Here is a 25,517-nt window from a genome sequence, read left to right as displayed (position 1 = left end):
AGTGCAACTAGTACCTACGTTAGTAAAAAACTGGGGTCTTCGGCTTTGTTCCGTTTTTACTTGCAATTTTGTAATGAGCTACTTTTCATCTTGTTAATTTTGTCTTTGCTATCTTTGCTACAAACATTACACTTGGGAAATACAAAAGGTTTTTGAATACCCTGTAACGATTACTTACCCTGTTCTTCTTAGTGTTTCAATGACTTTTACTTCCTTCTCTTTATAAGGCGTAAACATTGCCAACGTAATTTTCAACCGCACAAGGAAGCAAAATGGTACTAACTGTTCCCTCTTTTGACAAGCACTCTAGCCAACGCTGCCGTGGCTTATTCCTGGCGTTCTTTTAGTTGGGAGGGGGGACTATGAAAAGAAAAGATAGAAAACTCGCCTCCATTTACACGAAAAGATGCACGGATATTTGTCCGCGGACATTTTCTGTTTCATTATCTGTTCCAAGAAGAGAACAGTTTTTCGAGAGCGTAGCTCGAGGAAAACTGTGAGTTTTGAGGAACAGATAATGTCCAAGAACAAATGTCTAAGCATATTTTCGCGCTAAATGGTGACTATTGATTCTACTCCGAATATTTTCCACAACATCCGCAGTTTTGGGAATATCACTTGGATATTCCCTAGTTTTAGTTTGGGTATATTCAGTCACGTGACGTGTTAAAACCAATCGCTTTTCAGCGAAAATATTTAATAGATTAATATAATATTATATATCCTGATAGCTATTTTCTGGTTGCTTTATAGTTGTGCGTGATTGCTCGGAGGCATCTTCGACAACCGGAGTACTCAACACAAGTCTGAATCAAGGATCGGAACTACTCCCTGTGTACTGTGACCAAACCACTGATGGAGGAGGTACAGTAACTATCTTATTTGTCATTATATAACACACGTTAGCTCTCAGCCTGGATATGTTCATTATAAAGCATTATAACTAGATCACTTGAGTTAGCCTGGTCGTGCTTTAATTTATGCGTGGCACAAACAGACGCTAAATACTTCACACTCACCACACACTCCCTCGTCTTCCCTCTCTTTTTTAAACTTATACGTTGTGTAAAGGATCACAACATGTTTATATTCAGTGGCAATCACCTCTCATTTATGACGCCATATAACGCCACTGAAACTGACACAACAAATTCCCAACTAAGCTATGAATTGGTGGATTTGATGGATGGCTCCTAAATCTGAGACCTGAAAACATTCAAATTCAACCTCAAGCGAGTATAATAATAAACAATTATTGGATGAGGTTTTTGTGATATCCGGAATAATCAAGGTCGAGGTAAGTGTTATCAGCCGATGCCGAAGGTAGATGGTGACTACAATGTATAATGGGAAGCTTAAGCAAACCACGACGACGACGGCAACAAGAACGCCACCAAACAAAAGGTTTAATGAGCAAAACAATAGCTGTGCATGTGCGTTATAAATCTTTGTACATTTCTTTGCCGTCCTCTGCAAAATAACAACGTGAAATGACCAAATTCTGCGTCGTCTACTGAACGTGGACGACGACGGCTAATTTTTCGTATTTCCATTTGGAATTGAACGCTGTCATTGCATATTTAGCTTGAGCACGTTTTTAGAGCCATTGGCGCACCAAACAGATCTAGACAATCGCGAATTTCGCTGGTAAAATATAAATTCATTTTTTCCTAGGCGTCGTCCCCGGCGTCGGCGTCGTCGCTGCTTAAGCTCCCTAATAACGTGCTTTAAAGGTTAAGATTGCTTTTGACAGACTGTACGGTTACCACGTTAATCTGTTATGTTTTTTTTTTTCTTTTTTATGTGGAGAAGATTCCTGTTATAACGCATGCACCAAGATTGGACGCGTCCCCAATGCAATTAGCTATATAGCTTGACATTAGCTGGAAGGCTGGTTGTATCAATCCATTAAAGTGAAAAAAAAAAAATCTGTCAGCCGTTACAAGCTACCTGAACAAAGCATTTTGTCTGTCAGTCAACTTTAAATGCATGCAGCCATGAAAATCAGATATTTTGCATTGGTTTTGTTTTGTTTTGTTTTTTGTTTTTGCGATATCTAAGGTTGGACAATGGTATTTAAATTTGTTGGAGGAAATATACCATCACCCAGCACTAACCATTTGTGGACATCATCTAAAACAATCTCTGAGCATGTGATTTCCACGTTAGATACCACGTCAACTCATAGAGGTCACTACAAAAACCGTATTGTACAAAACTGGCAAACGTTTAATCCTCTAGAGGTAAGCAGATGTGAATTTTGAGATGAAACAGCTTTATTTCAAGTGACATCTGTCATTCAAACTTCCTTGAAGTTCTGTTCTGAGGCAGGGCTGGATATAACTTTAGAACACTACAGTTTACCACTATTGTAGCATTCTAATTAAATCTCAAGCGATTTCCCTTACAAGGAGAATCATAAAAAAAAAAAAAAAAAAACGAAACGACGTATTCAAGACGAGGGGGGGGGGGGGGAGGGGGGGAGTCGGATTACTCGCAGAATTTCGGATAGGTGTTTGCCGCGACAGGTCTTAAACCCTTACTCTATTTAAGGATGAAGCAAATGCCAATTGATACCTTATTTAAGACACAAACCCGAAAAGTCACACCCGGCCTGTTCAAGGGAAAAACAAAAACTAAGAATGGCGTTCGCGCTTCAGGTTTATTTCGTTTCTGTAACATAGGAAATCAAGCATCAATCATAGAATTTGTTTTTCGTTTAGCTGCAATCGTGGACAAAAGTCCGCGGGACACTTATGTAATTTAACGGATTGTATGTGTTTTACCACTGAAGTCTGAAAAAAAGCGCTACGTACTATTTCAAGAACGCGTTGCTATTCCCCCTCTCCACCCAATACAGTGTTAAAAATCAGAAGAAATTGCAGGTAGTATTTTTCAACATTGTGTGGGGGTGGGGGTGGGGGGCGAGGTTTTTCAGGTAAAGCTGTATTCGCGTCTGGCGTGTGCGCAAAAGTGCCAAAAGTGCAAATTTGTCCCAAGACTTTTGTCCATGATTGTGGGCCTTTGCGCACTGCAGTCGTAGCTGATACAATTCAGCTACCGTATCTAGTCTATCTAAGGATCACGTCAGGAACACAATGGCAACAGGGGTAAAAATGATACCATATTTAAGGATCGGTTACCTCAAAAACCATACCCTTTGCCGCGAGACATACCTTTATCGCCAATATATGGGAGTACCCCCGGATTCAAGATGATTGATGCCATTAAGAGCTCTCAAACGAGGGCCACTACAGGGGGGTCTGGATGGAAGTGCTAGGATCTAAGTCGTCAGTACATTTTTGGCGATTTCTCAGCTATCAGAAAAGTTTGCAGATCCAAGATCTCAGATATTATCTGGAACTAAACGTGCCAACTTTCAACTGGCAGTTAATACTTTGTCACAGAAACCAGTTAAACCCCATCCAGACCTTGCGTTATCGCATCATTTTACTGAGAAAACGAGGAGTCAAGATAGCAATAAGGGACGGGTTGTTCAAAGCTAACCCAAAGCTAAGCTACTCTAGGATTAGCGAGAATTTTGATTTAAGTTTTGTAACTTTAATTTCGGTGAGGTTTTCTGTTTATATTGTTTGTCCTCCAGTTTTGAATTTGAATCACCTTAAACTACACAAAGAATTAGCAGTGAAAAACATTTTCCTACAAGAAAAATGATACTTTTAATCCTGGGTTAGCGTCAACCGGCTTCCGAACAACCTGGCCCTGCGACATATTGCTGGAATTTGGATTTTTCAGTTAAATGGGACAAAATGATCAGACTAAAAAAAAACTGGACATCTAGGCCGGCGAGATATTCCCCCCCCCCCCCCCCCCCCCTCTGCCGCTGACGTTTCCAGCTTGGGTTAGCTTGTACATGGCAGTATATATTTAATGCCGTTAATACTGAATTGCTTAAATCGAATATGATTCTAGGCCAGCGTAGTGCTATACAAGGGTGGAAAGGAAGTCGCTTCTCTCAAGTTTAATGTCACAGGGACAGACAACAACAACTGGTTTTCACAGAATAATCTTGTCCAATCGCCATGGAGTGATCTAAAGAACGCAAAAAACCTTTTGAATTTTGCCGTTCCTGGTGCTTGCTGCTCGCGTGGCTTTGAGATCATGGCTAACTATGGCGGCTGTCACGTGGATGTTGATCACGGGATCTGCCTGTTCTTGGGAAACAAAACACCCTGTCCCGTCCATCCTTTACAGTAAGCAGAGTCACGCTATCACCTGGAATACACATCATGGTGTGTTAGACAATGTCATTAATTAGTTGATAGTGGTTGCAAAGTGATTTATTAAACAATTCGAACACTGTAGATAAGTGTTTTATTGCGAATATCAAGTATCTCGAATTTTGTCGTAATCTTCTTTGTAATGATAGATACTATCGGATAAGGTAAAGAAATTAAGCAAGATGTCGATCTCCCATGTCAAGCAAATTTAATTAACCATCACTATTAGAAAACGTTGAAGTCAAATTGTTTTATCAGATATTATAAAGGGCAGATACGGGAGATGCGTTGGTCCAGTGGGTCCGGATCGAATAATGCGGTTTCAAGCCCTGGCCAGGGTCACTGAGTTGTGTCCTTGGGGAAGACACTTCATGAATCTGTTCTATAAAGATGGTGTTGACTACCATCTGTGTTAGTTATACTTTCCCTTATTTTATTCATTTTCTTTTTCAGCTGATGTTGGAACTGCCGATGTGATGATAGTGTATATTCGATGAATGCAGTCTCTAACGCCGCGAAAAAAAAAAAAATGTTTTCTATTTCTTTTAGGAAACACTGAGTAAAGGAGGAAACTCGCTTGTTTATTTCGATTATCAAAATGTAAGTTCTCTTTATCAGTTCCATAATTACCTCACTCGCTCGTGCTGGTACCAGTTAGGAAAGTAAGGCTTGTTAGCACTTGTTTCTCCCAGGGTGTTTTATCAATGAACTTATCAATCTGTTTCAAGACGTAATTCGTAGCATGCTAATACAACAGCCTATATCAAGAGAAGATCATCTAAATCTTCGTAGAGGTATGGAAAGTCTCAAATTCACGATTGTTCCATTGTAGGCTCGTATACCTCTAAATATCAGAATACGCCTGCCGTGAGTCTGTGTCTACCATTAATAATGCGGACGTCGTATGACGTCATAAGACCGCGTAGAGTCCAGCATCGGTATTAGCTGAAATAGAATTATTTGAAAAACACATAAGGTTGCTACAATGAAGTAGCGTTGAAAGGCTATTTTAAAAAGGCTAAGTTTGAATGTTACTTAGAACTATCAGATAATAAATTTTAGTGAACCTACATTTCAAAGTAAGTAGGAAATCACTGATCCAAATTTTCTCAAAAATTTAAAGACCATCAGTATATCCTTTTTTTGTTAATCTGTATGAATGCACTTAATGTTAAAGTTAAGGTACCTAAAATAGACGTCATATGGACTTCTGAAAGCTATAGAGATTTGAAATGCTAGTATAAGGAAACAATATCAATAAAACAAAATAAAATAAATTCTTGCACTATAATTGTGTCAAAAGGCACCAACAGTGCAAGATTAATACTCGAGTGGTTATAAATTAAGCAGCAGCAAATATCAAAGTTGTGCCAACACGTGTGTTCCAATAAATGCTTGTGATTCTAATTTTGATTGGAAACTAGTATCAAGTGATCAACGTCATTTTCTCACAAGAGACTCAAATGGTGATAAGCCGAGGAAATTTATATAGCGAATATGCATTCGCAAATCAAACGTGCACTAATAGGGGTGTACTAAGGGACCGACCCGTTATTTTTTTGAGGGGGAGGCAATTTCCAAAAACTATTAATAATTCCAACACACCAAAAACCGTGAAAAAAAAATCGTGCAATCGGAGCCACGGGAAAGGAAAAATCGAGCATGCGCTTTCTATATCCAGGTCTTGTTTTCGATGTTAAAAAAGTTATACGCACAAGCTCTTGCCCACCAAAAAAGCTGAATCCTAAACAGCCTTATAAGGTAAAAAAATATCATACCCCAGAAGACTGCTTTCTCCCCCTCCCCCCCCCCCCCCGTCCCCCCATTAAGAGTCGAGGGATAAACTAGGTGCCCCTACTGGGCACTTTCTGGAATCGCCAAGTGCTCCATTATGCGTTGAAGCATTTCACACGCACGATTCTTAATGTCGTTGGACTTGATTTTCGCCACTCCCTCGACTCCGGTCTACGTTTCTTTTTTTTATTATTATTTCCTTCGATAATTTTTTTTTTTAATTTCCTTCGGCAAATACCCCCCCTCAAAAAGTGCTAATGTATGCATAAGCCGGGACCTCTGAAAATTATTTTATTTTATTGCTTCCTGAGTTTGTTAAATATGTGTCAAATGTATAATTCAAAGAATTCACGGAAATTTGCCATCTGCGAAACTGTCGGAACAATTGACTCTTTGAATGTATTCATTATTTATAGCTTTTAAATTTTACATAGGAAGATTTTGGCCTTAAAAAGACAGAATTATTTTTCCATAAAGTAGTACAAATAAGCGAAATAGTTGAGCACAATTAATCAGCTACATAGATGTCACTGCATGAAACTACGACAGTGGTATTCTTTGTCAATCTTGAAAAGTTTACGGCGATTTGAGATTTAGCATGCATCTGAGGAAATTTTACAACTTTTTACCCTGTGTGTGTTCATTATTGCGTATATTCATTTGAAAAGACTGGTCTTCATTTTCCATAATTAAGGTAGCTCAAGATTTTGACAGTAAAGTTGGGCACAACTTTTGAACAAACACCGTCAGACCACAAAAATAAGTATTATGTCAATTTCGAAGAAATCACGATATTCAATCCTGTAGCTGGCCTAACCTCTTATTCGTTACTTTGTAATTTTATAGGCAATATAAGCTATGAAAAATAGTGAAATTAAATTTGGGAGAACTCGACAAACACTTTTAATTAGGACAAAAAGGCGATACCATTGTAATGAAAGAAAGAAATGTTAAGTACATTAATGAATTCAGAGACGCAATTCTTTGGGGAAAAAAAGTGATTAATAAATGATGTTAGGGTGCTACTAGTTTATCTGAGAAGTTGAGACCAAGTCATGACATTTAACCCATTTTGCTAATCATGAATGGACTCGCGCTTTTATCGGCTAGTACTTTTATCTGCTTTACGTATCAGATATTAGACGATGGCTTCTGTGATGCCACTATCTGGGCCGGCCTTCATCGCGACCCGAAAAAACAGCTGAGCCATGCACAATTCAAAGAACATTTTTATCATGCTCTTGACGTCTCAAAAGTGGAAGAAGTCGCTGTTCAAACGGGAAGACAATACCTGCTGCATTGCTTAAACAACGATCGCTGTTTTTCCACAAACATTGGAGCTTTTCATCTACCAGACGGAAAGATCTCTTGTGAGTTACTTCCAACTGACAAGTACAGTGCGTCCGAGAAGTTCAAAGCGAATTATACTTCCCATCACTACAGCATTAGGGTGAGTATTATTTACGTCTATTTTAACTATGTACAGTCTCGTCTGGCATGCTTTGCTCTGATTTTACGGTGCATGTGTGAAGTTTCTACGTTATCTGCAGCTGGACGACGCTGTATCAGCCCCTAATGACTCAAAGTTTCTGGCAAATGCTGCTCTAATAGTCTAAGAATCAGTCGCTTTCACTTTCAGATTTTTAAGTGAATTGGAAAAGAGTAGCCATAGTATATTAATGTTTGAAACAAAAACAGCAAAAAAGATACTTGACCGATACGCTAGCGTGTGAATGGAAAGCTAAGGCAAACCACGCCGGCAACGGCAACGAGAACACCACCAAACAAAAAGTTTAATGAGTAGAACAATGGCTCTGCACGTGCCGACGTCTACACAACAATTACGTGAAATGAGTAGGTTCTGCATATTTTGGAGAACGCGAACGAAGGTGGCTAAATTTCGTATTTTCGTTATTTGGAATTGAACGCTAGCGTTACATATTCAGGACGAGGAAGTTCTGAGACCAATAGGCGCACTGAACAGATCTAGACAATTGTGAAATTCGAAGGTAAAATATTAAGTCATTTTTACAAGGCGTTGTCCTCGGGGTCGCCCTCGTCGTTGCCTAAGCTCTCTAATAACTAGGATCACCTCACAGGCCTTAAGTTCCGCTGGCCTTTCGTTCGGTTTGGCTCTATTCAGTGCGCGGGATAACGAATGAAGTTATATTTAGACGAATGACTTCGTCTTTATGAAAATGACTTTCCACCTTGGCAAGTGTCCTTAGGTGTCATTTTAAACCAAACTCAAACAAACCATATATCAGTAGAAACGTCAAAAAATTTAGTGTACCACTAAAGATGGATGCACAGTCTTATTCACCAAGCATCAATCAGGAACTGTGCGTATCAGGTTTTTTCGATATCTTGATTGCTTGTCAAGATATCCGCATCTAAAGCTTGAGTTAGAGAACCTATGTGACGTGCTGCGTAAATGGGTGCCGTGGGAAAAATATTTTAATAATTTGACATTGCATTGTTGGTCATTATCCTTAGAATTGTTTGGCTAAATTTCACCAAAATCCGTCAAATCTACATACCCTATATATACTTTCGCTCAAAAAGTTGTTGTATTCTTCCCAAAATTGCACGCGAGATTTTAGCTCACAAAGGTTTGTAAACAACTCGTGCCACGCCGGGAGATTATCTCACCTCATGATACCGCAAGCCAGTGGAACAACAACAGGACTTCCCTGGTGATAAAGACAGTCAGAATTTCCCTGCAAAAGGTATCGCTCTCAGTGCAGACATGTCTTCTATCTCGCTCTAGTGTTGACGAAAACGACATGCATCCAGGTTGTACAAAAACTGCTATGGTACTTCAATTAATAAATGTCAAGGGCTCTTGGCTTTCTTGTGTTCCTCTTTTTTTCTTCTTTTTTCCATTTTTCTTCGCTCAAGCCTACGGTAATCTTTATCAAGTTATCTTTAACACATGAAACCCAGACCCTCCCGGGTAATTTTACCATGCGCGTTACGATGATGTTTTCGTGGAAGATGGAAATACATGTAAGACTACATGGGCTGTCCCCGTGAGTAAGATCAGTTAATTAAGCAATAGACCACAAGTTTTTATGGTTTATAGACTGATAAACCACTTGAGATGTTGGAGGAACACGAGAAGAATTCGTTAATCACGAGCCGCAGGTGAGTGATTTACGAATTCTTCGAGTGTTCTTCCAACATCTCAAGTGGTTTATCAGCCTATAAACCATAAAAACTTGTGATCTATTGCTTTTATTTAATAATTCAGAAGACACGCGAAATTTCCACGAGTTTACGGGCACAATAAACCATAGCTGATTGACCAATCAGAGCGCGTGCATTAATTTGATTATTATATAACAGAATTGGCTAATTATAGACTCTGTAACCAGAATTGGTCTAAAAATTAATACAGTAAAATCCCGATTTCTCGAACCCTCATTTTTTCGAGCCTCCCGATAACTCGAACAAAGAGTCGTTTCCCTCTCCTCAGTTGAACACTGTAATTTTACCCCTTATTTCACCCCCGATGGAGGTTCGAAAAACCTGGATTCAACGGTAAATTGAGAGGGATTGCCATTAGCACAAGACATTTATGTCAGATTAACTCTATTAAACCCTTATCTTCTCGTTTGTGCATTAATTTCAGCACTTCAATTGGGTATTTTGTTCCAACTTATAATTAGAGAACTTTACCAGCAGCTCTTTAACCATAAATTAAACCAGATTATCTAAATGATCTTAATTACTTCTGCTTTCCAGAGTCCTTGTGAAAGCTTCCCTTGTCAGCACGGTGGAACCTGCCGAGCGCTTTACGATTTACATCGCTACAGATGCACTTGCAAACAAACATATAACGGCAAAAACTGTGAGGAAGGTGAGCTACTTTGGGCTTCCTGTGAAATTTTCTGTTACTCGTCTAAAATTTACAAGACGAAAAGCAAGAATATAAAAGCGAATATATTCCATGTAACACTGATCACTCTCAATAAGTTAAATTAGAATGTTGTAAATATACTGTCCGGTTATTAATAGAGGAGCTCCGGCGGCCCAAAGGGCCGCCAAGCGGAGCCTCATACTCATATAGGAAAGAAAAGGAAACCCATGAGTTGATTTTCTCATGGTTATCATGACTAACGGTATTGCTCGTGGGCGCGTACGCACGACGGCGACGGCGACGGCGACGGCGACGACGACGGAGTCGCGCAACATGGCGCCCATACTCCAAATAATAGGTTGACAGAGATATGCACCCTTGCTTTACCGTGTACTTCTTTGATATTGGACATCCATGTTATGATCAATTGACACCTGTCAAAACAAGTTATCTGCTGACTGGTATCATGTGACCATATCGCGGGCTCAAGTTTACAGCTCATCGCGGTCACGCGTTTTTTTGAAGTTCACCGCTGACCAAGTGCTGGTTTTCGATTGGATTGCGGGTTCATGTCAGGTTAACTTGTTGAAAACAGGGCAGGATTGTTCGGAAGGCAATTAACGCTAACCCAGGATTAAAAGTTAACCGAATTATAACTTTTTCTTCTATACAAAAGCTTTTTGCTACCTTATTTTACGTATATGGTGATTATTAAAACTCAAAACAGAAGGCCAAACAATATACAGAAAACCTCACCGCAAAGTTGAAAACTCAAATCGAAATTCTACCTTTTCCTGGGTTAGCTTAATCGGGCTCTGAACAACCCGGCCCAGGAGCTAAGCTTTTAGGCTGGCCTAAATCTATATATTAAGTTAATTAATAAGGATAATAAGCTAATTTTCATTTGCAAGTATGGACTCGAATGAATTAGACTTATACAAACAGCCTCGTTACCATAAAAACGTCAAGTTGTTTGCGGTTACTTGGATATCATGCCGAAAAGTATCGCGTGAAATGACATCACCATCTCAAATTACTTATGTTAAAGGATACATAATAAAAAGCCCAGCCTGAGAAAGACTAGATTCCTACTCAAAATTCATACCACCTTGATATAATCTTGAGTTCAAAAACTGCTGCACAGCAATGTTGTAGGAAGGAAAAGAAACACTGGCATAACTGGACTGTGATATTCACCACACTCGTGTGATTGACGCTAGTTGTTTTGATTTCTTCTTGCTCTTCAGTGTTCAAAACACCGTGCATACCTGTAGGTGTAGCGGATAGAAAAATAATACCAGATGATAAAATGACGGCAAGCTCAACATACCCAAAAGATCTTCCCCACCATGGACGTCTGAACGAAACAAGACATAATGGGGTGTGGTGTACAGAGAAGAATCAGATTGATGAAGACTATCTTCAAGTTGATATGGGTGTAGTTTATTCTGTATGTGTAGTGGCAACGCAAGGACCAAGAAATGAACTCTGGGTCAAAAGCTTCAAATTACAGCTTTCTACAGATGGAGTAACTTGGAACTTCTATAAGGAAAAGAATGTTGAAAAAGTAAGTAAATGAAAGGGGTATATTAGAACTAGTAGTAATCAAAGGTTACGAGAGTTTGTTGGACAGCTTCACTTTCTACCATGAATGATTTCATTAGCTGACTTTCAACTCCTGTACATTGCTAAAATCAACATTTTTATATCAACAACCGAAGTTTTTCGGACAAATGTAACAATATGAAAAATTTCATTATTTCCTGTTTTTATGGTTAGCAAGTAGACTTACTCAATTTGCCTTCAAACCTCATGCCGGCTTAATATTTTAACATTTACTGGTAATGCGTAAGCCCTGAAAAGTAAAAAAAACAAAAACAAACTCGTAAACAAATTCAATTTGAATATTTCCACTAATGAATAGATATAAAAAGCATTTACATTGCCGATCCTTAGTTCAGGCTTACTCTAGTAGATCTTCGCTTCAAGACGTCAGAGAGCTTCTCCGCGATTCCAAGCAATATTCGACCTTGGCGGGATATAGACCAGACTTTCCGTTGCCACTGGAATTAATCAACAAATGTAATCAAAATACAACCATGGCCGTTTTCGTACTAAAGACGCATTATCCGTCTGGACGAACTTGGGCAAACAAAATTGTAGTTCGTCTGGTTTTGTGTCTCTATTATAAAGACGGGCAGATGACGTGTACGTTGTTCAAGACGCATTTCGAAGGATAGTCCGTCTAGACGTATAATGCGTCTTGTGTCCGTCTTTATACTAAAGACGCATAACCAGACGAACTACAAATGCTTGCCCAAGTTCGTCCAGACGGATAATGCGCCTTAAGTGTATAAAAAAGGCGAGGATGCATTATCCTTCTGGACGGATAATGCGTCCTCTATTCAAAAACGGCCATCGAAATATAGCTGTTCCAACGGTTAACATCCCAAAGCCAAGGCGATTCGAAGTTACACGTGTTCGTGAACAGACCAAAGCACTTTCTCAGTCACGTAACGCGTAATTATCTCGCATCCCGTCAAAACCGGCCACCTTTGTTTTCATTTGCATGGTGCAGAATCATAACAAATGAGCAAACGATGAAAAAACAAACAAACAAACCAACTCGTATGCACGTGCTTTGTGATGAGAACTAATTTGTTTTCTCCCCTGCTGCATGCAGGATCTTATGCGCCGCGAAAATGTGACGTCAGTTAAGAACAAAAGAAGAACGACGACGAACGAAAAATATCCTGAAGACCGTATGCACAGGACAAACAGGATTTCACGCGAGATTAGTAAGCAGTCTTCAAACGCAATTATTAGAACTGAGGCAAGCGTCTTTTTAGCGATCGTACGTTACTAACTGTGAAAATATCGATATCAGATTGTTGCCATCTCATAGATCATTTTCTTGTAATTAACAGACACCCATCGTGTTCTTCTGGAAATCTGCGAATCTGATTGGTTCTATCATTGTTCTCTTCTCATTGGTAGACCACGATTGCATGCACCTCGCCCTTTAAAAAGGAAGTTCATGCTTGTTTGGTAAAATATACCAGACTTCCTCATGTTGCAACAAGAGAGAATGGCGTAACTTAAAATGACTGTTAAGAACCCTAGAAGCGCGCTTAGTAAAGAAGGGGGAGGGGGAAGGACTTTTTTATAGACTATTTCCTCCGTGAGGTTGAAATTTGTTAGTAGCTGTGCATTCAGCCCCCGCAGAAATTCTATTGTTCCCCCACGCCGCTTAAAATTGCCATAGGAATGGCAATTGACGTAACGGCAAGGAAGTAAAATTTATTTGTTTGTTTGCTTGTTTGTTTGTTTGTTTGTTTGTTTCTTTTTTGGTTGGGGAGGGGGTTGTTTTTGACAGAATACTCCATTTATTTTTTTTTTCTTTCTGTTCTCTCGAGCTGTATGTCAAACCTTGTTGTAATTGTTCTTCCTGTGAAAAAACGTGGGTGCCATATCGGTTCGGACTGTGCTAGGCTTTTATTTCATCACAGAAGGTTATAAGCCCAGGTTTTGAACTTCAAATTGTTAAAAGTTATCACTTATCATTTAGGGAAGTTTTGTTTCTACATTTTGTTTTAAAACATAAACAAGACGTTACTTTTCCTTTCATTCGCAGATGTTCCAAATCACTCGCACTATAGAGACACACTGTATTGTCCCGAAAGACAGTTTTCTGTCCTTAAGAAGTGCCACAATAAGTTTGATTGTTTGGTGCATGAAATGTTACTTATTATAGACTTGTCACCATCTCTCAATGTCAAATCAGACTCAATCCGGGCGAAACTATTTGCGTGACAGTGCATATTTATTAATTGTTTTTATGTTGATATTTTTTTGGCAGTTTATTTCTTATCTTTTAGAACTTAAAAATGGTATCTTGACGACTCCAAACGTCTTTCGCTGTTATGGCTAAATTTTACTTGGTTATTTATCACTTATCATTTTATCAAATTTGTGTTTCTACATTTTGTTAAGAAGCCTAAACAAGAGGTTCTTTTCCTTTCATTTTTAGGTGTTCCAAATCACTCGCACTGGTATTGTGCAGCATTCATTGAGCAATTTCGCCCAAGGAAGATTCGTTCGATTTTATCCCATTACATACCAAACTTGGCCATGTCTGGCAGTTGAAGTATTTGTGGTAGTGTAACGTTATACCACCGATAAAATGGAAAGTAACATCGCTGAAAGACTATAGATCTCTGAGAAGATTTTCATTAAGACCTTCTCTTGTACAATAGTATGAGTATGAGTGTACTCGATTAACACGGATTTACAGAACTCATCAAAAGATATTATAGCAGTTTAGGAAATATTAAGTGGTCTCGGTAGTTTGCACATCATCGGGAAAGACTCGGGGGGGGGGGAGCACTGCCATATATGGGCTATATAGGTATGTGCCGCTGTGAAGGGTATGGTTTTCAAGCAGTTTACTCTAGGATAGGGTATATAAATCAGAGCATTTGGGTCTAGAATAGGGTATCATTTTTCACAAAACTGACTAGTTGGTTGAAGATTTTATCTAGACTAAGGAAACCAAGAATTGCCACTCAAAAATATGAAAAATTCAAATCAGCAAGTTTAAATTTACGCAAATCAGCCTCAACAGTGTCGATAGATGGGGGATTTGGGGACTTTACTGTAGTATAGGGTAGCAAAATTTAGCTGAACTAGCTCTGGTATAGGCTAAGGGTTCCAGGATCCAAGGGGCACATCCTCACCCAGAAATTCCCAAAGTACCTCCCCCGGGGGAAAGACATTACTGGACCGAGTCATACATCACTTGTCAGTTGTCAATACCAAATTTACTTTATTGCTTGATTTGCTTTAATAGCTTGAGAGTAAACAACAGTCACGCAATGAAGGGTGAGATAATAGTAGATAATAATGGTGCCGATCTTTGGTGTGTTAGGTGTAGTATTGATCCGAAAGCATATCCATCTTAACCCCCAACGGGCCCCAAATCACCGTTCCTCAGGAGAGACTCACCGACCCCTCCATCGCAGAATTAGCTACCTTCCCCTTATTCTCCCACCCCACCTTACTCTACCTAGCCCTGCTGATATGTTGATATGCTGATGCCTTTTCCATGTGATACTAAAGGTTCATGTTTCGTGTTTGTTATGCTCCAGAGTTGTTATCAGTTTCAATAAAACTAGACGCTTTGCTGCGTGTAACCAGGCAGTCTTTATACTGAGAAGCACTAGCTATATTGCAATTGAGCTAAATGTTCTGCATTTGAAGTTGTATGAAATTCAATCAAATCGATGTGCTTAAGCTCTTTATACGTTACCGTAAATAAATATGGACATGGCGAAATGATCCAGTGAACAAATTGTTGATGAAAAGAAAAAGACATTACGCAGGGCTGGGAGTTTTGCAGCTACTGATGTCGCCTTGAAAAGGGAAGAACAGAAAGAAAGAAAAAGGGGTATTACCTTGCCAATCAGGAAACCCGCGCGCCGAAAAGGGCTTAACTTTGTTGATCTGGCGAAACGCCGTGCTGTACTGGTGGTATGGTGATTCCACGCTGAACACAGGTTTTTATTTCTAAGATCTTTCAAAAGATAGCAAAGAAATTAAAAAAAAAAAATTGGAAGCCTACACTTAAAATAGACCATTTTTCGTACTCTCGGTATTGGACTGGAACTAGCTTGCAATGGAGGCTCATGCGGGAAAATGTCATTAAAAAAACATTTATGTCATTTGCATTTGAAAAGACTTCCCGTATTGGCCTCAGTTGCAAGTTAGTTCCAGGTCAATAACGAGAATACGAACATTTTCCATTGAGACCCTAGAACCTGCGATCGTAAATGCCTAACTGAAGATCATTCAGTTTAGATTTTATCAAAGTTATATAAACACAACCTTACATCGATGGAGCGTTCAAACTCTCGCAACGGATGGTCTAAGCAGGGGGAGGAAAATCAGTGATACTGGAAAACTAAGAACGAAAAAAAAAAAAATAGGAAAGATAATGAGGACCGGCAATACGGAGATTTTGACTTGCTTTGGCAATTGGATAGGAAGCAGTAGTTTCAATTCTTTGTGGTAACGTCTCGGACAAGGATCACCGATAACTTTATCAATGTTTTCAACTCTGTCACATCTCGTCATGTATTCTCTTACCCTTGCGTTTTGCACTATTTCTTAACAATACCAGTTGGCTTTAACTTCATATTTCGCCTGTCTAGCTTGATATATAAATGATATATGACCAACGGATTAAAACTCAGTTCAGTGGCATCAAAATTGCCACAATGATCCACTTACCAAGTTGAGCGGCTCGTAGCCGGCACTTTAATTTGATTATTTTCACGTGGATGGCGTGGTTTTAACCAGTATAGAAGCTTCCTAATGAATGCCATAGCTCGTGAATTTTTATCCCATTGGTTTGGTCGGATGTAATGTGATAATTAGCTCATCGTACATTTTTGATCTTTTTTTTCTTTTTTTTTTTTCTTTCTTTTTTTTTTTTTGTAAACAAGCACAGACTAGCGACGTAAGCACAAACGCAAGCAATAGGGAAGACCCAACTGAGTGAAACGAAGTTCGATGCAAACACAAGCACAAGCAAAATCATCCGAACCTTCCAAATTGTTCAAGCGCGAGGTAATTTGGATACAGTGCTTTCATTGGCCAAACGTAACCACGTGTGGTAAATATCCTTGTGCCTGTGTTATGCCTGAAAGGTATTTCGCTTTCTCTTGCTGCAGAGCAAACGCAAGCATAAGCGCAAGCACAAAAAAAAGCAAAAATTTTGATCCTTGTGCTTGCGCTTATGCCTGGGTCAAGGCCGTTTTCACGGCCGGTGAAATAAGATTAATTGTGTTTGCGCTTGTGCTTGCGCTTGTACTTGCTTCGCTAGCGAAAACCAGGCTTTAGTCAACGGATCTGGGTTATGGTATGAGCGGGTCAATGGATGAGTGAGTGAGTGAGTGAGTGAGTGAGTGAGTGAGTGAGTGAGTGAGTGAGTGAGTGAGTGAGTGAGTGAGTGAGTGAGTGAGTGAGTGAGTGAGTGAATGTATATCACACCAACAAACAATCAATCAGATTGCCGCTTGTAAAGGCGAATCATGTGTGTGAAGATTTCATCCCGATTTTAGAAACAAACAGAAAGAATTATTCTTGTATTGGACATATTCTGACATTCCCGATGCTTTGTTTACTATGGTTAAGCCCAAGACTTTGTAGACGGATTTTAAATGAGTTCTGAATTCCATAATTGGACGAGTAATCGTAGTCTTATTTTGGAATATACTAACATATCATCAAGGCTTTGCTTTTCACATTACATGAAATTTCGAATGAACCGGGTCTTATCCGCTCGACAACTTAGTGATTTCTAGGACATGGACGATTGTTTTTGGTCCAAAATGCACTATTGGGATGGCGAGGAGGTTTTCGTCAGGCTCCCATCGATATCATTTGCAATACGTGCAGTTCACGAGAAAAGAATTAATCCCAAACTATTTATGCTTACGCAGAATTTTTCAGTCTTAATTAAGCTTCAGTTAAGTAGTGCTGTTCACGGAGTGTTAAAAAATACCGTCTTCTCGTTAAAACGTACCTTAGAATCGATTCTGAGATACCCACTTGAAGTGGTTTTCTCTGTCAAAACCAAAGAAATTACGGACGGCAAGTTATGAATGACAACGCTGCTAAGCTTTGAAATTTATTATTATTGCAGGTAAATGTAGATATTTTTATTTATTAGTTCAAATGTAAACCCCAGGCCAAACGATTGCAACATTTCAGCACAACATATCCCAAAATTGCTGGCCCAGCATTTGCAAGCTCCGGCCAAACGATCGCAACATTTGAACACGACATATCGCAACATTGTTGGGCGCAACATGTTGCGCGCGTTTAGCCACCCTGTTGCGACGTGCTGCGACATGTTGGGTATTGAAAATCGATCTAGTGCGCATGCCCGGGTGCAACATTGTTGCACTAACCTGGCCAAACGACTACAACATCATGCAGCATCCACAGATGTTGCATGAAAATATCAAATTTGAGCCAACAACACTCAACATGAAGACATGATTGATCATCGTAGTTTTTGCACACAACTTAAGTAATTGTGAAATAAAAACCTGAAAAAAAATTTAGGCAAGAACGGGATTCGAACCCATGACCTTTGCGATATCGGTGCAGTACTCTACCAACTGAGCTATCATGCCATCTGGGAGCTGGTCACTTTGTGAGTTAGTAATATACCCGCAGATGTTGAAGAATACAACTAAATATGTGAAAGATAGATCGTATATTTGAACTGCGGCGAAAGATATGAAGACATGATTGATCATCGAAGTTATGCCCGCAACTTAAGCAACTTAAGCTTTAATTTCACAGTTACTTAATTTGTGTGCATAACTGCGATGAATCATGTCTTCAAATCTTTCTCCGCAGGTCTCTGGGTGCCCACGGTAAGGCTCGTTGCACTGTGAAAGCACCCCTTATTTTAGTTTAAAGTGCTATTATTGAATTGTGGGAAGGATATCGAGCTACAACTTTTGGCTAAGTATACAAAAATATATATACATATGTAGGGGAAGTGGCGACACAGCCACCTTTAATTCTCGAAAATTTGAAATTTAGTAGAAGCTCACGAAAGGAACAATAAGCTCCCATAGCAACAATGCAACCTGTTAAAAGCACCCTTTAGTTAGCTTAAGGTACTGATCAATCAAACGCGGCTCGTTGTATTATCGAATTGTGAGAAGCATATCGAACTCAAACTTTTGGCAAATTTTAAAAGAAATAACTCTCTAGAGGAAGTGGGGTCCAGCAACAACCGTTAATTTTCGAAAATTTAATATCAGGCATGCGGAAGGTCGCGTAGGTTTGCCCACGCCCAAGAAGGGGAGAAGTAAGAGAAGTGGGATCACAGACAGCTTAAATTTTCGAAAATTTGAAATATAGCAGAAGGTCACTAATCATATGACCCGTACGGCCCCGCGCGCAATTTCCTTGGAAAACCATAAGAAAAAAGGTCCCGTGTGAGGGCCGTACACGTCGAAGTGGTAGGGCCGGAAAAACCCGTATGACCCTACTAGAAATGCGTACAGCAAAATCGATGGGAGTTAATGACAAAAACAATTTTTTGCTGCAAAGTTAACATTCTGAGAGTGAATTCTACTATCCAGGCGAACTGTCCGATGCAGAACTACTCCGAAAGCTTTGAAAGAAAGTAAATACCGCTCACAAACGAAGAAGTTCACAACTTTCTCAGAAGCCAACAACAAGCAACCTGTAGGCGTTCAAGAAAACAACTTTTTTGGATGAACTGTCCAATAATTAACCTTTGGAATAAGCAAACAGTCTTGAGGCGAAACTTCTTTCAGTGGAGAGTATCAAAGAATTCATCGTGGGTCAAAAGCAAGAAAACTAGCAACGCGAAGAAAACAAAGTACGATATAGGCTTAAATCAGTGAAATGTTTTCTTCGAGTTTCCAGAGTTTCTGGGAGAAGTTGGCTAAACCAGAGAAATGACAAACATACCTTGTGTACAGTAGGATAAATTGCTCTGCAGTTTCTACATCAGTGTTGTTTGAAGAGGCAAACTGAGTACGAACACACGTTCATTACCGTACAGTTTATCAAGATACATGTAATAAAACTCGCTTCTGTTTAATAGTGTAATTTCCACTGACTACACAGCAAAGCCAGCAAAGTCAGTAAACCCAGGCACTGTTTGCGAGACCCAACATCGGTGTCATTTATATTCAGTTGCTGGTTCTCCCTTGTTCAAGAGAATCCAAGAGGTCGACAAATAGCTTGAAACGACGCCGACATTTTCTTGAGTCCTCAGATGAAGAAGATTTGTGAACAATTTCAGTGAAGCGTGAAGCGAACGTTTGTCCCTCGCTAAGTTTTTGATGGTTTTGACATATTGTTGACAGCTTTATGTCAACTTTCTGTTGGCCTTTTAGCATGAATTGTAAATGTGGAGTTTGCACGAGAAAACGAGTCGTGGTTTTCGATGAATTCTGAGCTTCTTGTTCGACGCGAAGAAATAACTGAGGAGTTTTTATTGTAGTTGCTCCGCGCGCGGCCGTCTGATGTTATGTAATCGCGTCCGACAGAATTTTCAAAATTTTCAACACAAGTGGTCGTATGATAAAATGCTTATTGACTACGTAAGGTCGGGCCGGATGGAAAAATAAGGGGAGGCTGCGTTCCAGGTTAGGAGACAAACATCAATTTACCTGTTAATTTAATAGCGTCCATACATAAGTTAGTGAGGGACAGAGATGGAGACCGAGAAGATTTAGCGGGGGCAATTTAGAGTTTGTTTCATTAACCCTGTGAATTCAATTTGCTACAGTACTATAGAGCCACAAGTTAAAGGTATGATGCGTGCTTTTCCAATATAACGTCACCAGTTAATTCCATGGTTTTAAGAACGGGCATTGTTGATATTTTCAAATTGAAATTCAGTTCTATCAGCAGAGAAATTCGAGATTTTGTCAATTTCCTTCACTGCCTAGATTTTAAATATATTTCCCCATTTGTTTTTCCCAGTTTGTTTGCGATAAACGGAAGAATTTAAGGTCGTAGAATCGCCAAATAAATAGGTTACATACCAAGAGAGAGAAATTAAAAAGTAACTTTATTTTCTACTTTGTCAACGAATATATTATGCAAAGCAGGTCCTCTATTACTACTCGTCGGCTAGCAGCATGTAATTGGCTACGAATGAAAATAGCACTAAACCATTAAACAAATAATATACATTGTCTATCGACCAATTAGCCAATAAGAATGCAGTCCACTACCACGAAGTCAAGTAAAAACGTGCTTGAAACTTATCGTTCTTGATTTACAGTCGTCCTGTGAAGTAAGTTCACATCAGCAACAGAAAATGGAACTTCGATTTTATGAATCAGGGAAATATCTTCTTGTATTGGTGATACTTGTCTGTTCGTCAAATGGTTCTAAGGGTAAGGTTTTCCTCCTTTTGTAACTTTAAGACATCCCTTTAGTCACAAACGGTTTTTTTCTTGGAGTTGTCGTACCTGCACTTTTCTAATTCTCATCGTCATCTCTACAATTGAAGTCATTGATGTTGGTGGTAAAACTCTCAGCCGAGGCACAGATAGAGGAATGGCTTACGCCAAATTTAAGGCTCACAAATTCTCCTTCCTCAACATTACCAACATTGGTTCGGATTATGTTCTCAAAAGCAGTGAGTGTGGGCTTGCTTGCGTCAACATACCGTCATGTTTCTCCTTTAACCTGGCTGTATTCTCAGATATCAACAACGGAAAAATCTTATGTGAGTTGCTCCCATCCGACGTTTACAACAATTCCAAAAGATTCGTCGCAAGCCAGTTTCATCATCACTGTAGCATCGCGGTAAGTGAAAAATCAACTTTAAAACATCAAACATTTCTCTCTGTTTAATTATTTCATCTTTTAAAGTCGTGCCTTTTCATTCAAATTGATGAAAAAACAAAGCCCGAAAAGAAAAAAAAGAAAATACTTAAAAGAACTCGGAGCTCCTTTATTTGGAATTTAGTGTAAATAAAATGTCACTTTCAAAATTAAAACGTTCAGTAGTTTCCTAAGCTCCTTTCAAATTCTGCTGCTCTAGCTCAGTGACGTTTTTACTCTAATTATTTTCAAAGCGTACGTCAGGGAGGCTTAATGCTTATTGACGTTGCAAAAAGGTTCTAATGGGACTGGTGGCAACTTTGTTGATTTCCTAATAAATTTCACGTCATTTCTTGAAATTTCGGCTGTGTTTCATTTCTGAAAGCGTCAACACTGCTGGATTTGAATTGCCACAACAGTTTAGTCTTTCGGAAGGATTTTACAGTGCAATTTTGGCGGATTTCCTCTTTTCACGGAAGAGCTGATATTGCCATAGCTCAAAACTAAAGCTCTTTGAGTGTAGCACCTAAAAACAATAAGGAATTGTCTGTTTCATTGGAGGACCCAGCTTAAAATTATCCGTCTAAAATCTTAAACTTGTTCAAACGAGACTCTGAAAACTTTTTTTATTGCTACTCACCATGCAAATACTAAATATCAGGGAAAGTAATAAACTGTTAAAACAGAGCCGACAGAACTACTTTGTGTAACTTCGGTTCGAGGAGATCCTTTTCTTTTCCTTTTCAGTCTCCATGCATTAGTTGGCCTTGTCAGAACAATGGAACTTGTGCTGCACATTACGAGAAAAATAGCTATGTGTGCGCATGTGCCATGGGATACACAGGGAAATATTGTGAAACAGGTAGCTATTGTAGCTAGCAGGTAGTATTGTGAAACGTTCTAGCTTTTTGTAGAGAACAGCGGTAACGTAACAGGACTGGGTAGAGCCCAATTCGGTTTGCAGTCATACAAGATACCCAAACTGAACCGAAGAAAAAGTTCTAGAAATACATTATAGAAAAAGCGGAGCTTGTTTACCACTTAACTCTCAATTACAACCAGTTATAAGGCCATTGAACTCGTGTGTGTAAGTCAGAAGCTCTCAAGAAGATCTGAAGATGCAAAAGGCTAAACCCTCCATAGTGTTGAATAAGTGTATAAATTCAATTGGAACCCGCCTGTGTGCACGATGTAGGCTATTTTGGATACACTCGTGAGCACCTGCACTAGAGCGTGGTCGGACACAAATGAAAGTCGTAATTCATTTGCAAGTATTGCTAGGTCGAACAAAATGCCCGGGTACCACAGCGAACAGTTTCAAATGCTTGCGAAATGCAAAATGTACAAGCAAAGTTGATTACATCTCTAAGAAGATGCTATTCACAAGCAAACTCAAACCAGAACTGAACGTGCAAACAGGCCCATTTCGCGCTAAACTGTTTGTTTAGCCACATGTTCAGTCATTATGTTGGATCTGGCATCTGGCAAACCACCGAAGCAGGTGGCAAAAGTTACTGCAAAGAAGTTCAGAAAAACATGTTCGTCAGAAGTCGCAAGCGGCATTCGTGAAAAAAATCTCAAACTTTCAGCGCAGTTTGTAATAGCTTATTGAAATAATAGCTCTGAGCGTTCAAGTGCCATTTTGCCACAGAAACACCAGAAGTACTTCTGCGGGGTATAATTTACTTCTTATTATGCAGACCTTGTATCTTTTTGGGGGGGGGGGGGGAGGTGGGAATCGAGGGGGATACTAAACATTGAAGGCAATGAAGCTTGAAGGATGCATATTGGTTCCAAAAATGTTTCCGTCCCCAAAATCCTATAACAGAATACGAAATGACGTTGTTAATATTTGTTTTATTGCTTTGTTTGTTTGCTTGTTTGTTTGCTTGTTTGTTTGCTTGTTTGTTTGTTTGTTTGCTTGTTTGTTTGTTTTTTTAATCTCGAATTAGATATCGATGAATGCTCTAGTAACCCATGTCTCAACAACGGAACTTGCAGCGATCGAGTGAATGGGTTCACGTGCAGCTGTGTAACGGGATTCACTGGAACACGTTGTCAAACGGGTTAGTGTCTACATGGCAGTTATTTTTTGGAGAAGTTGCATGCAACATTCGTAAAGTGAATCAAGACACTTTGAGTATAGTTTGTAATAACCTTATTAAAAACTAAATAATAGCTCTGAGTGACGATCAAGTACAATTTTGCCACAGAAACACAACACCTACTTCTTTAGAGTATAATTTACTTAACTCTGGACACACTTGTAAAAGAGATATGCATATTTCTGATGTTTCAGTGGGACTAGGGCGGAAGGGGTTTTAATTAAAGGCTATGACACTACGAAATTGAAAGCATTGAGTCTTGGAGGATGTATGTTAGGTCAAAAATGATTGCTTTTAACAAGGACCTACGATAGAGTACGAAAATGACGTTGCTTCTCTTTCCATTTATTGTTATTTTTTATCTCGAATTAGATATCGATGAATGTGCTAGTAACCCATGTCTCAACAATGGAACTTGCACTGACCGAGTGAATGGATTCACTTGCAGCTGTGTACCGGGATTCAGTGGAACACGTTGTCAAACGGGTTAGTGTCTACATACCATTTTTTATTTCTTTTGGAGAAGTTGCATGCAACATTCGTAAAGTGAATAAGGAGACTTTATGTATAATTTGTAGTAACCTTATTAAAATTAAATAATGGCTCTGAACGACGATCAAGTCATAGTACAATTTTGCCACAAAAACACCGCACCTACTTCTTTGGAGTTTTATTTAGTTAACTGTGGACACACTTATTGAGTAGACCATATTTCTGGTGTTTTAGTGGGACCAGGGCGGAAGGGGTTTTTGCCTATGACACTAAGAAATTGAAAGTAATGAGGCTTATAGGATGTATGTTAGGTCAAAAATGGTTGCGTTTAATAAGGACCTATGATAGAATACGAGATGACGTTACTTCTATTTCTATTTATTGTTACTTTTTTTTATCTCGAATCAGATGTCGATGAGTGTTCTAGTAACCCATGTCTCAACAATGGAACTTGCACCGACCGCGTTAATGGGTTCACGTGCAGCTGTGTACCGGGATTCAGCGGAATCCGGTGTCAAACAGGTCAGTGTCCACATGCCAGTTATTCTTAGCTTTGGAAAAGTTGCATGCAACATTCGTAATGAGAATCAAGAGACTTTGAGTATAGTTTGTAGTAACATTATTAAAAATTAAACAATAGCTCTGAGCGACAATCAAGTACAATTTTGCCACAGAAACACCACACGTAATTCTTTAAAGTATAATTTACTGAACTCTGAATACACTCATAGAGTAGACCATATTTCTGGTGTTTCAGAGGGACCAGGGCGGAAGGGGTTTTAAGGCTATGGCACTAAGAAATTGAAAGCAATAAAGCCTGGAGAATGTATGCTAGGTCAAAAATGATTGCTTTTAACCTATGATAGACTACGAGATAACTTTGCTTCTATTTCTATTTATTCCTATCTCTATCTCGAATTAGATATCGATGAGTGCGCTAGTAACCCATGTCTCAACAATGGAACTTGCACTGACCGCGTTAATGGGTTCACGTGCAGCTGTGTACTGGGTTTCAGTGGAACTCGATGTCAAACAGGTCAGTGTCTACATGCCATTTATTCTTTGGACAAGTTGCATGCAACATTCCTTAAGAGAATCAGGAGACTGAGTACAGTTTGTATAAGCCTTATTAAAATAATATCTCTGAGGCGACTCTGAGTGAAGTTCTTAACATGTATTTTTGCGCTGTATATTTAATTTACTTAACTAGGGACGCACTTATAAGATAGACCGTGTTTCTGGTGTTTTGGGACAGGGGGAGGGGAGGGATTTAAAGCTATGACACTAAAAAGTGAAGGCAATGAAACTTGGAGGATTTAGATCCAAAAATGATGCCTTTAACAAGGGCCTACCATAAAATATGAAATGACGTGTTTATTATTTGTTTTTATTGTTGTTTTCATCTCGAATCAGATATCGACGAATGCTCTAGTAACCCATGTCTCAACAATGGAACTTGCACCGACCGAGTGAATGGGTTCACGTGCAGCTGTGTACCGGGATTTAGTGGAACGCGGTGTCAAACAGGTTAGTGTCTATGAAATGACTTGATTATTAATTAATTTGTTTCCATGCAGTTTTTACAAAATTTTTCACACATTTAAAACATCTCTGTCATAACAATAG

The 25,517-nt window shown here is 39.2% G+C and overlaps 2 protein-coding genes and 1 long non-coding RNA gene across 3 annotated transcripts in view; all 3 read left to right on the top strand.

The window, feature by feature from the left end:
- The first annotated feature begins 4,053 nt into the window (after window positions 1–4,053).
- On the top strand, window positions 4,054–4,806 carry LOC149116509 (uncharacterized). The gene is made up of 2 exons (XR_016205742.1): window positions 4,054–4,253; window positions 4,695–4,806. It is a non-coding gene; the product is annotated as an uncharacterized LOC149116509 (long non-coding RNA).
- Window positions 4,807–7,035: 2,229 nt separating this feature from the next.
- On the top strand, window positions 7,036–11,476 carry LOC149116508 (EGF-like repeat and discoidin I-like domain-containing protein 3). The gene is made up of 3 exons (XM_089279885.1): window positions 7,036–7,485; window positions 9,783–9,897; window positions 11,145–11,476. The coding sequence occupies exons 1-3, from the start codon at window positions 7,117–7,119 to the stop codon at window positions 11,474–11,476; spliced, it is 816 nt and encodes a 271-aa protein (XP_089136011.1). The 5' UTR covers window positions 7,036–7,116.
- Window positions 11,477–20,706: 9,230 nt separating this feature from the next.
- Window positions 20,707–25,517, top strand: part of LOC110040435 (uncharacterized) — a 43,059-nt gene continuing 38,248 nt past the window's right edge. Inside the window, exons 1-7 of the mRNA XM_089283644.1 lie at window positions 20,707–20,861; window positions 20,978–21,276; window positions 22,042–22,156; window positions 23,247–23,360; window positions 23,772–23,885; window positions 24,300–24,413; window positions 24,814–24,927. Of these exons, the coding sequence (XP_089139770.1) occupies window positions 20,783–20,861; window positions 20,978–21,276; window positions 22,042–22,156; window positions 23,247–23,360; window positions 23,772–23,885; window positions 24,300–24,413; window positions 24,814–24,927 (949 nt within the window). The 5' untranslated portion in view covers window positions 20,707–20,782. The remainder of the gene's footprint in view (window positions 20,862–20,977; window positions 21,277–22,041; window positions 22,157–23,246; window positions 23,361–23,771; window positions 23,886–24,299; window positions 24,414–24,813; window positions 24,928–25,517) is intronic.

This window comes from Orbicella faveolata, unplaced genomic scaffold (assembly GCF_042242905.1).
Source record: "Orbicella faveolata isolate gen_17 unplaced genomic scaffold, um_ofav_v1 contig_12, whole genome shotgun sequence".
NCBI lineage: Eukaryota > Metazoa > Cnidaria > Anthozoa > Scleractinia > Merulinidae > Orbicella > Orbicella faveolata.
Note: the sequence above shows the minus strand (reverse complement) of the source record. Positions and strands in the feature narration are given on the sequence as shown.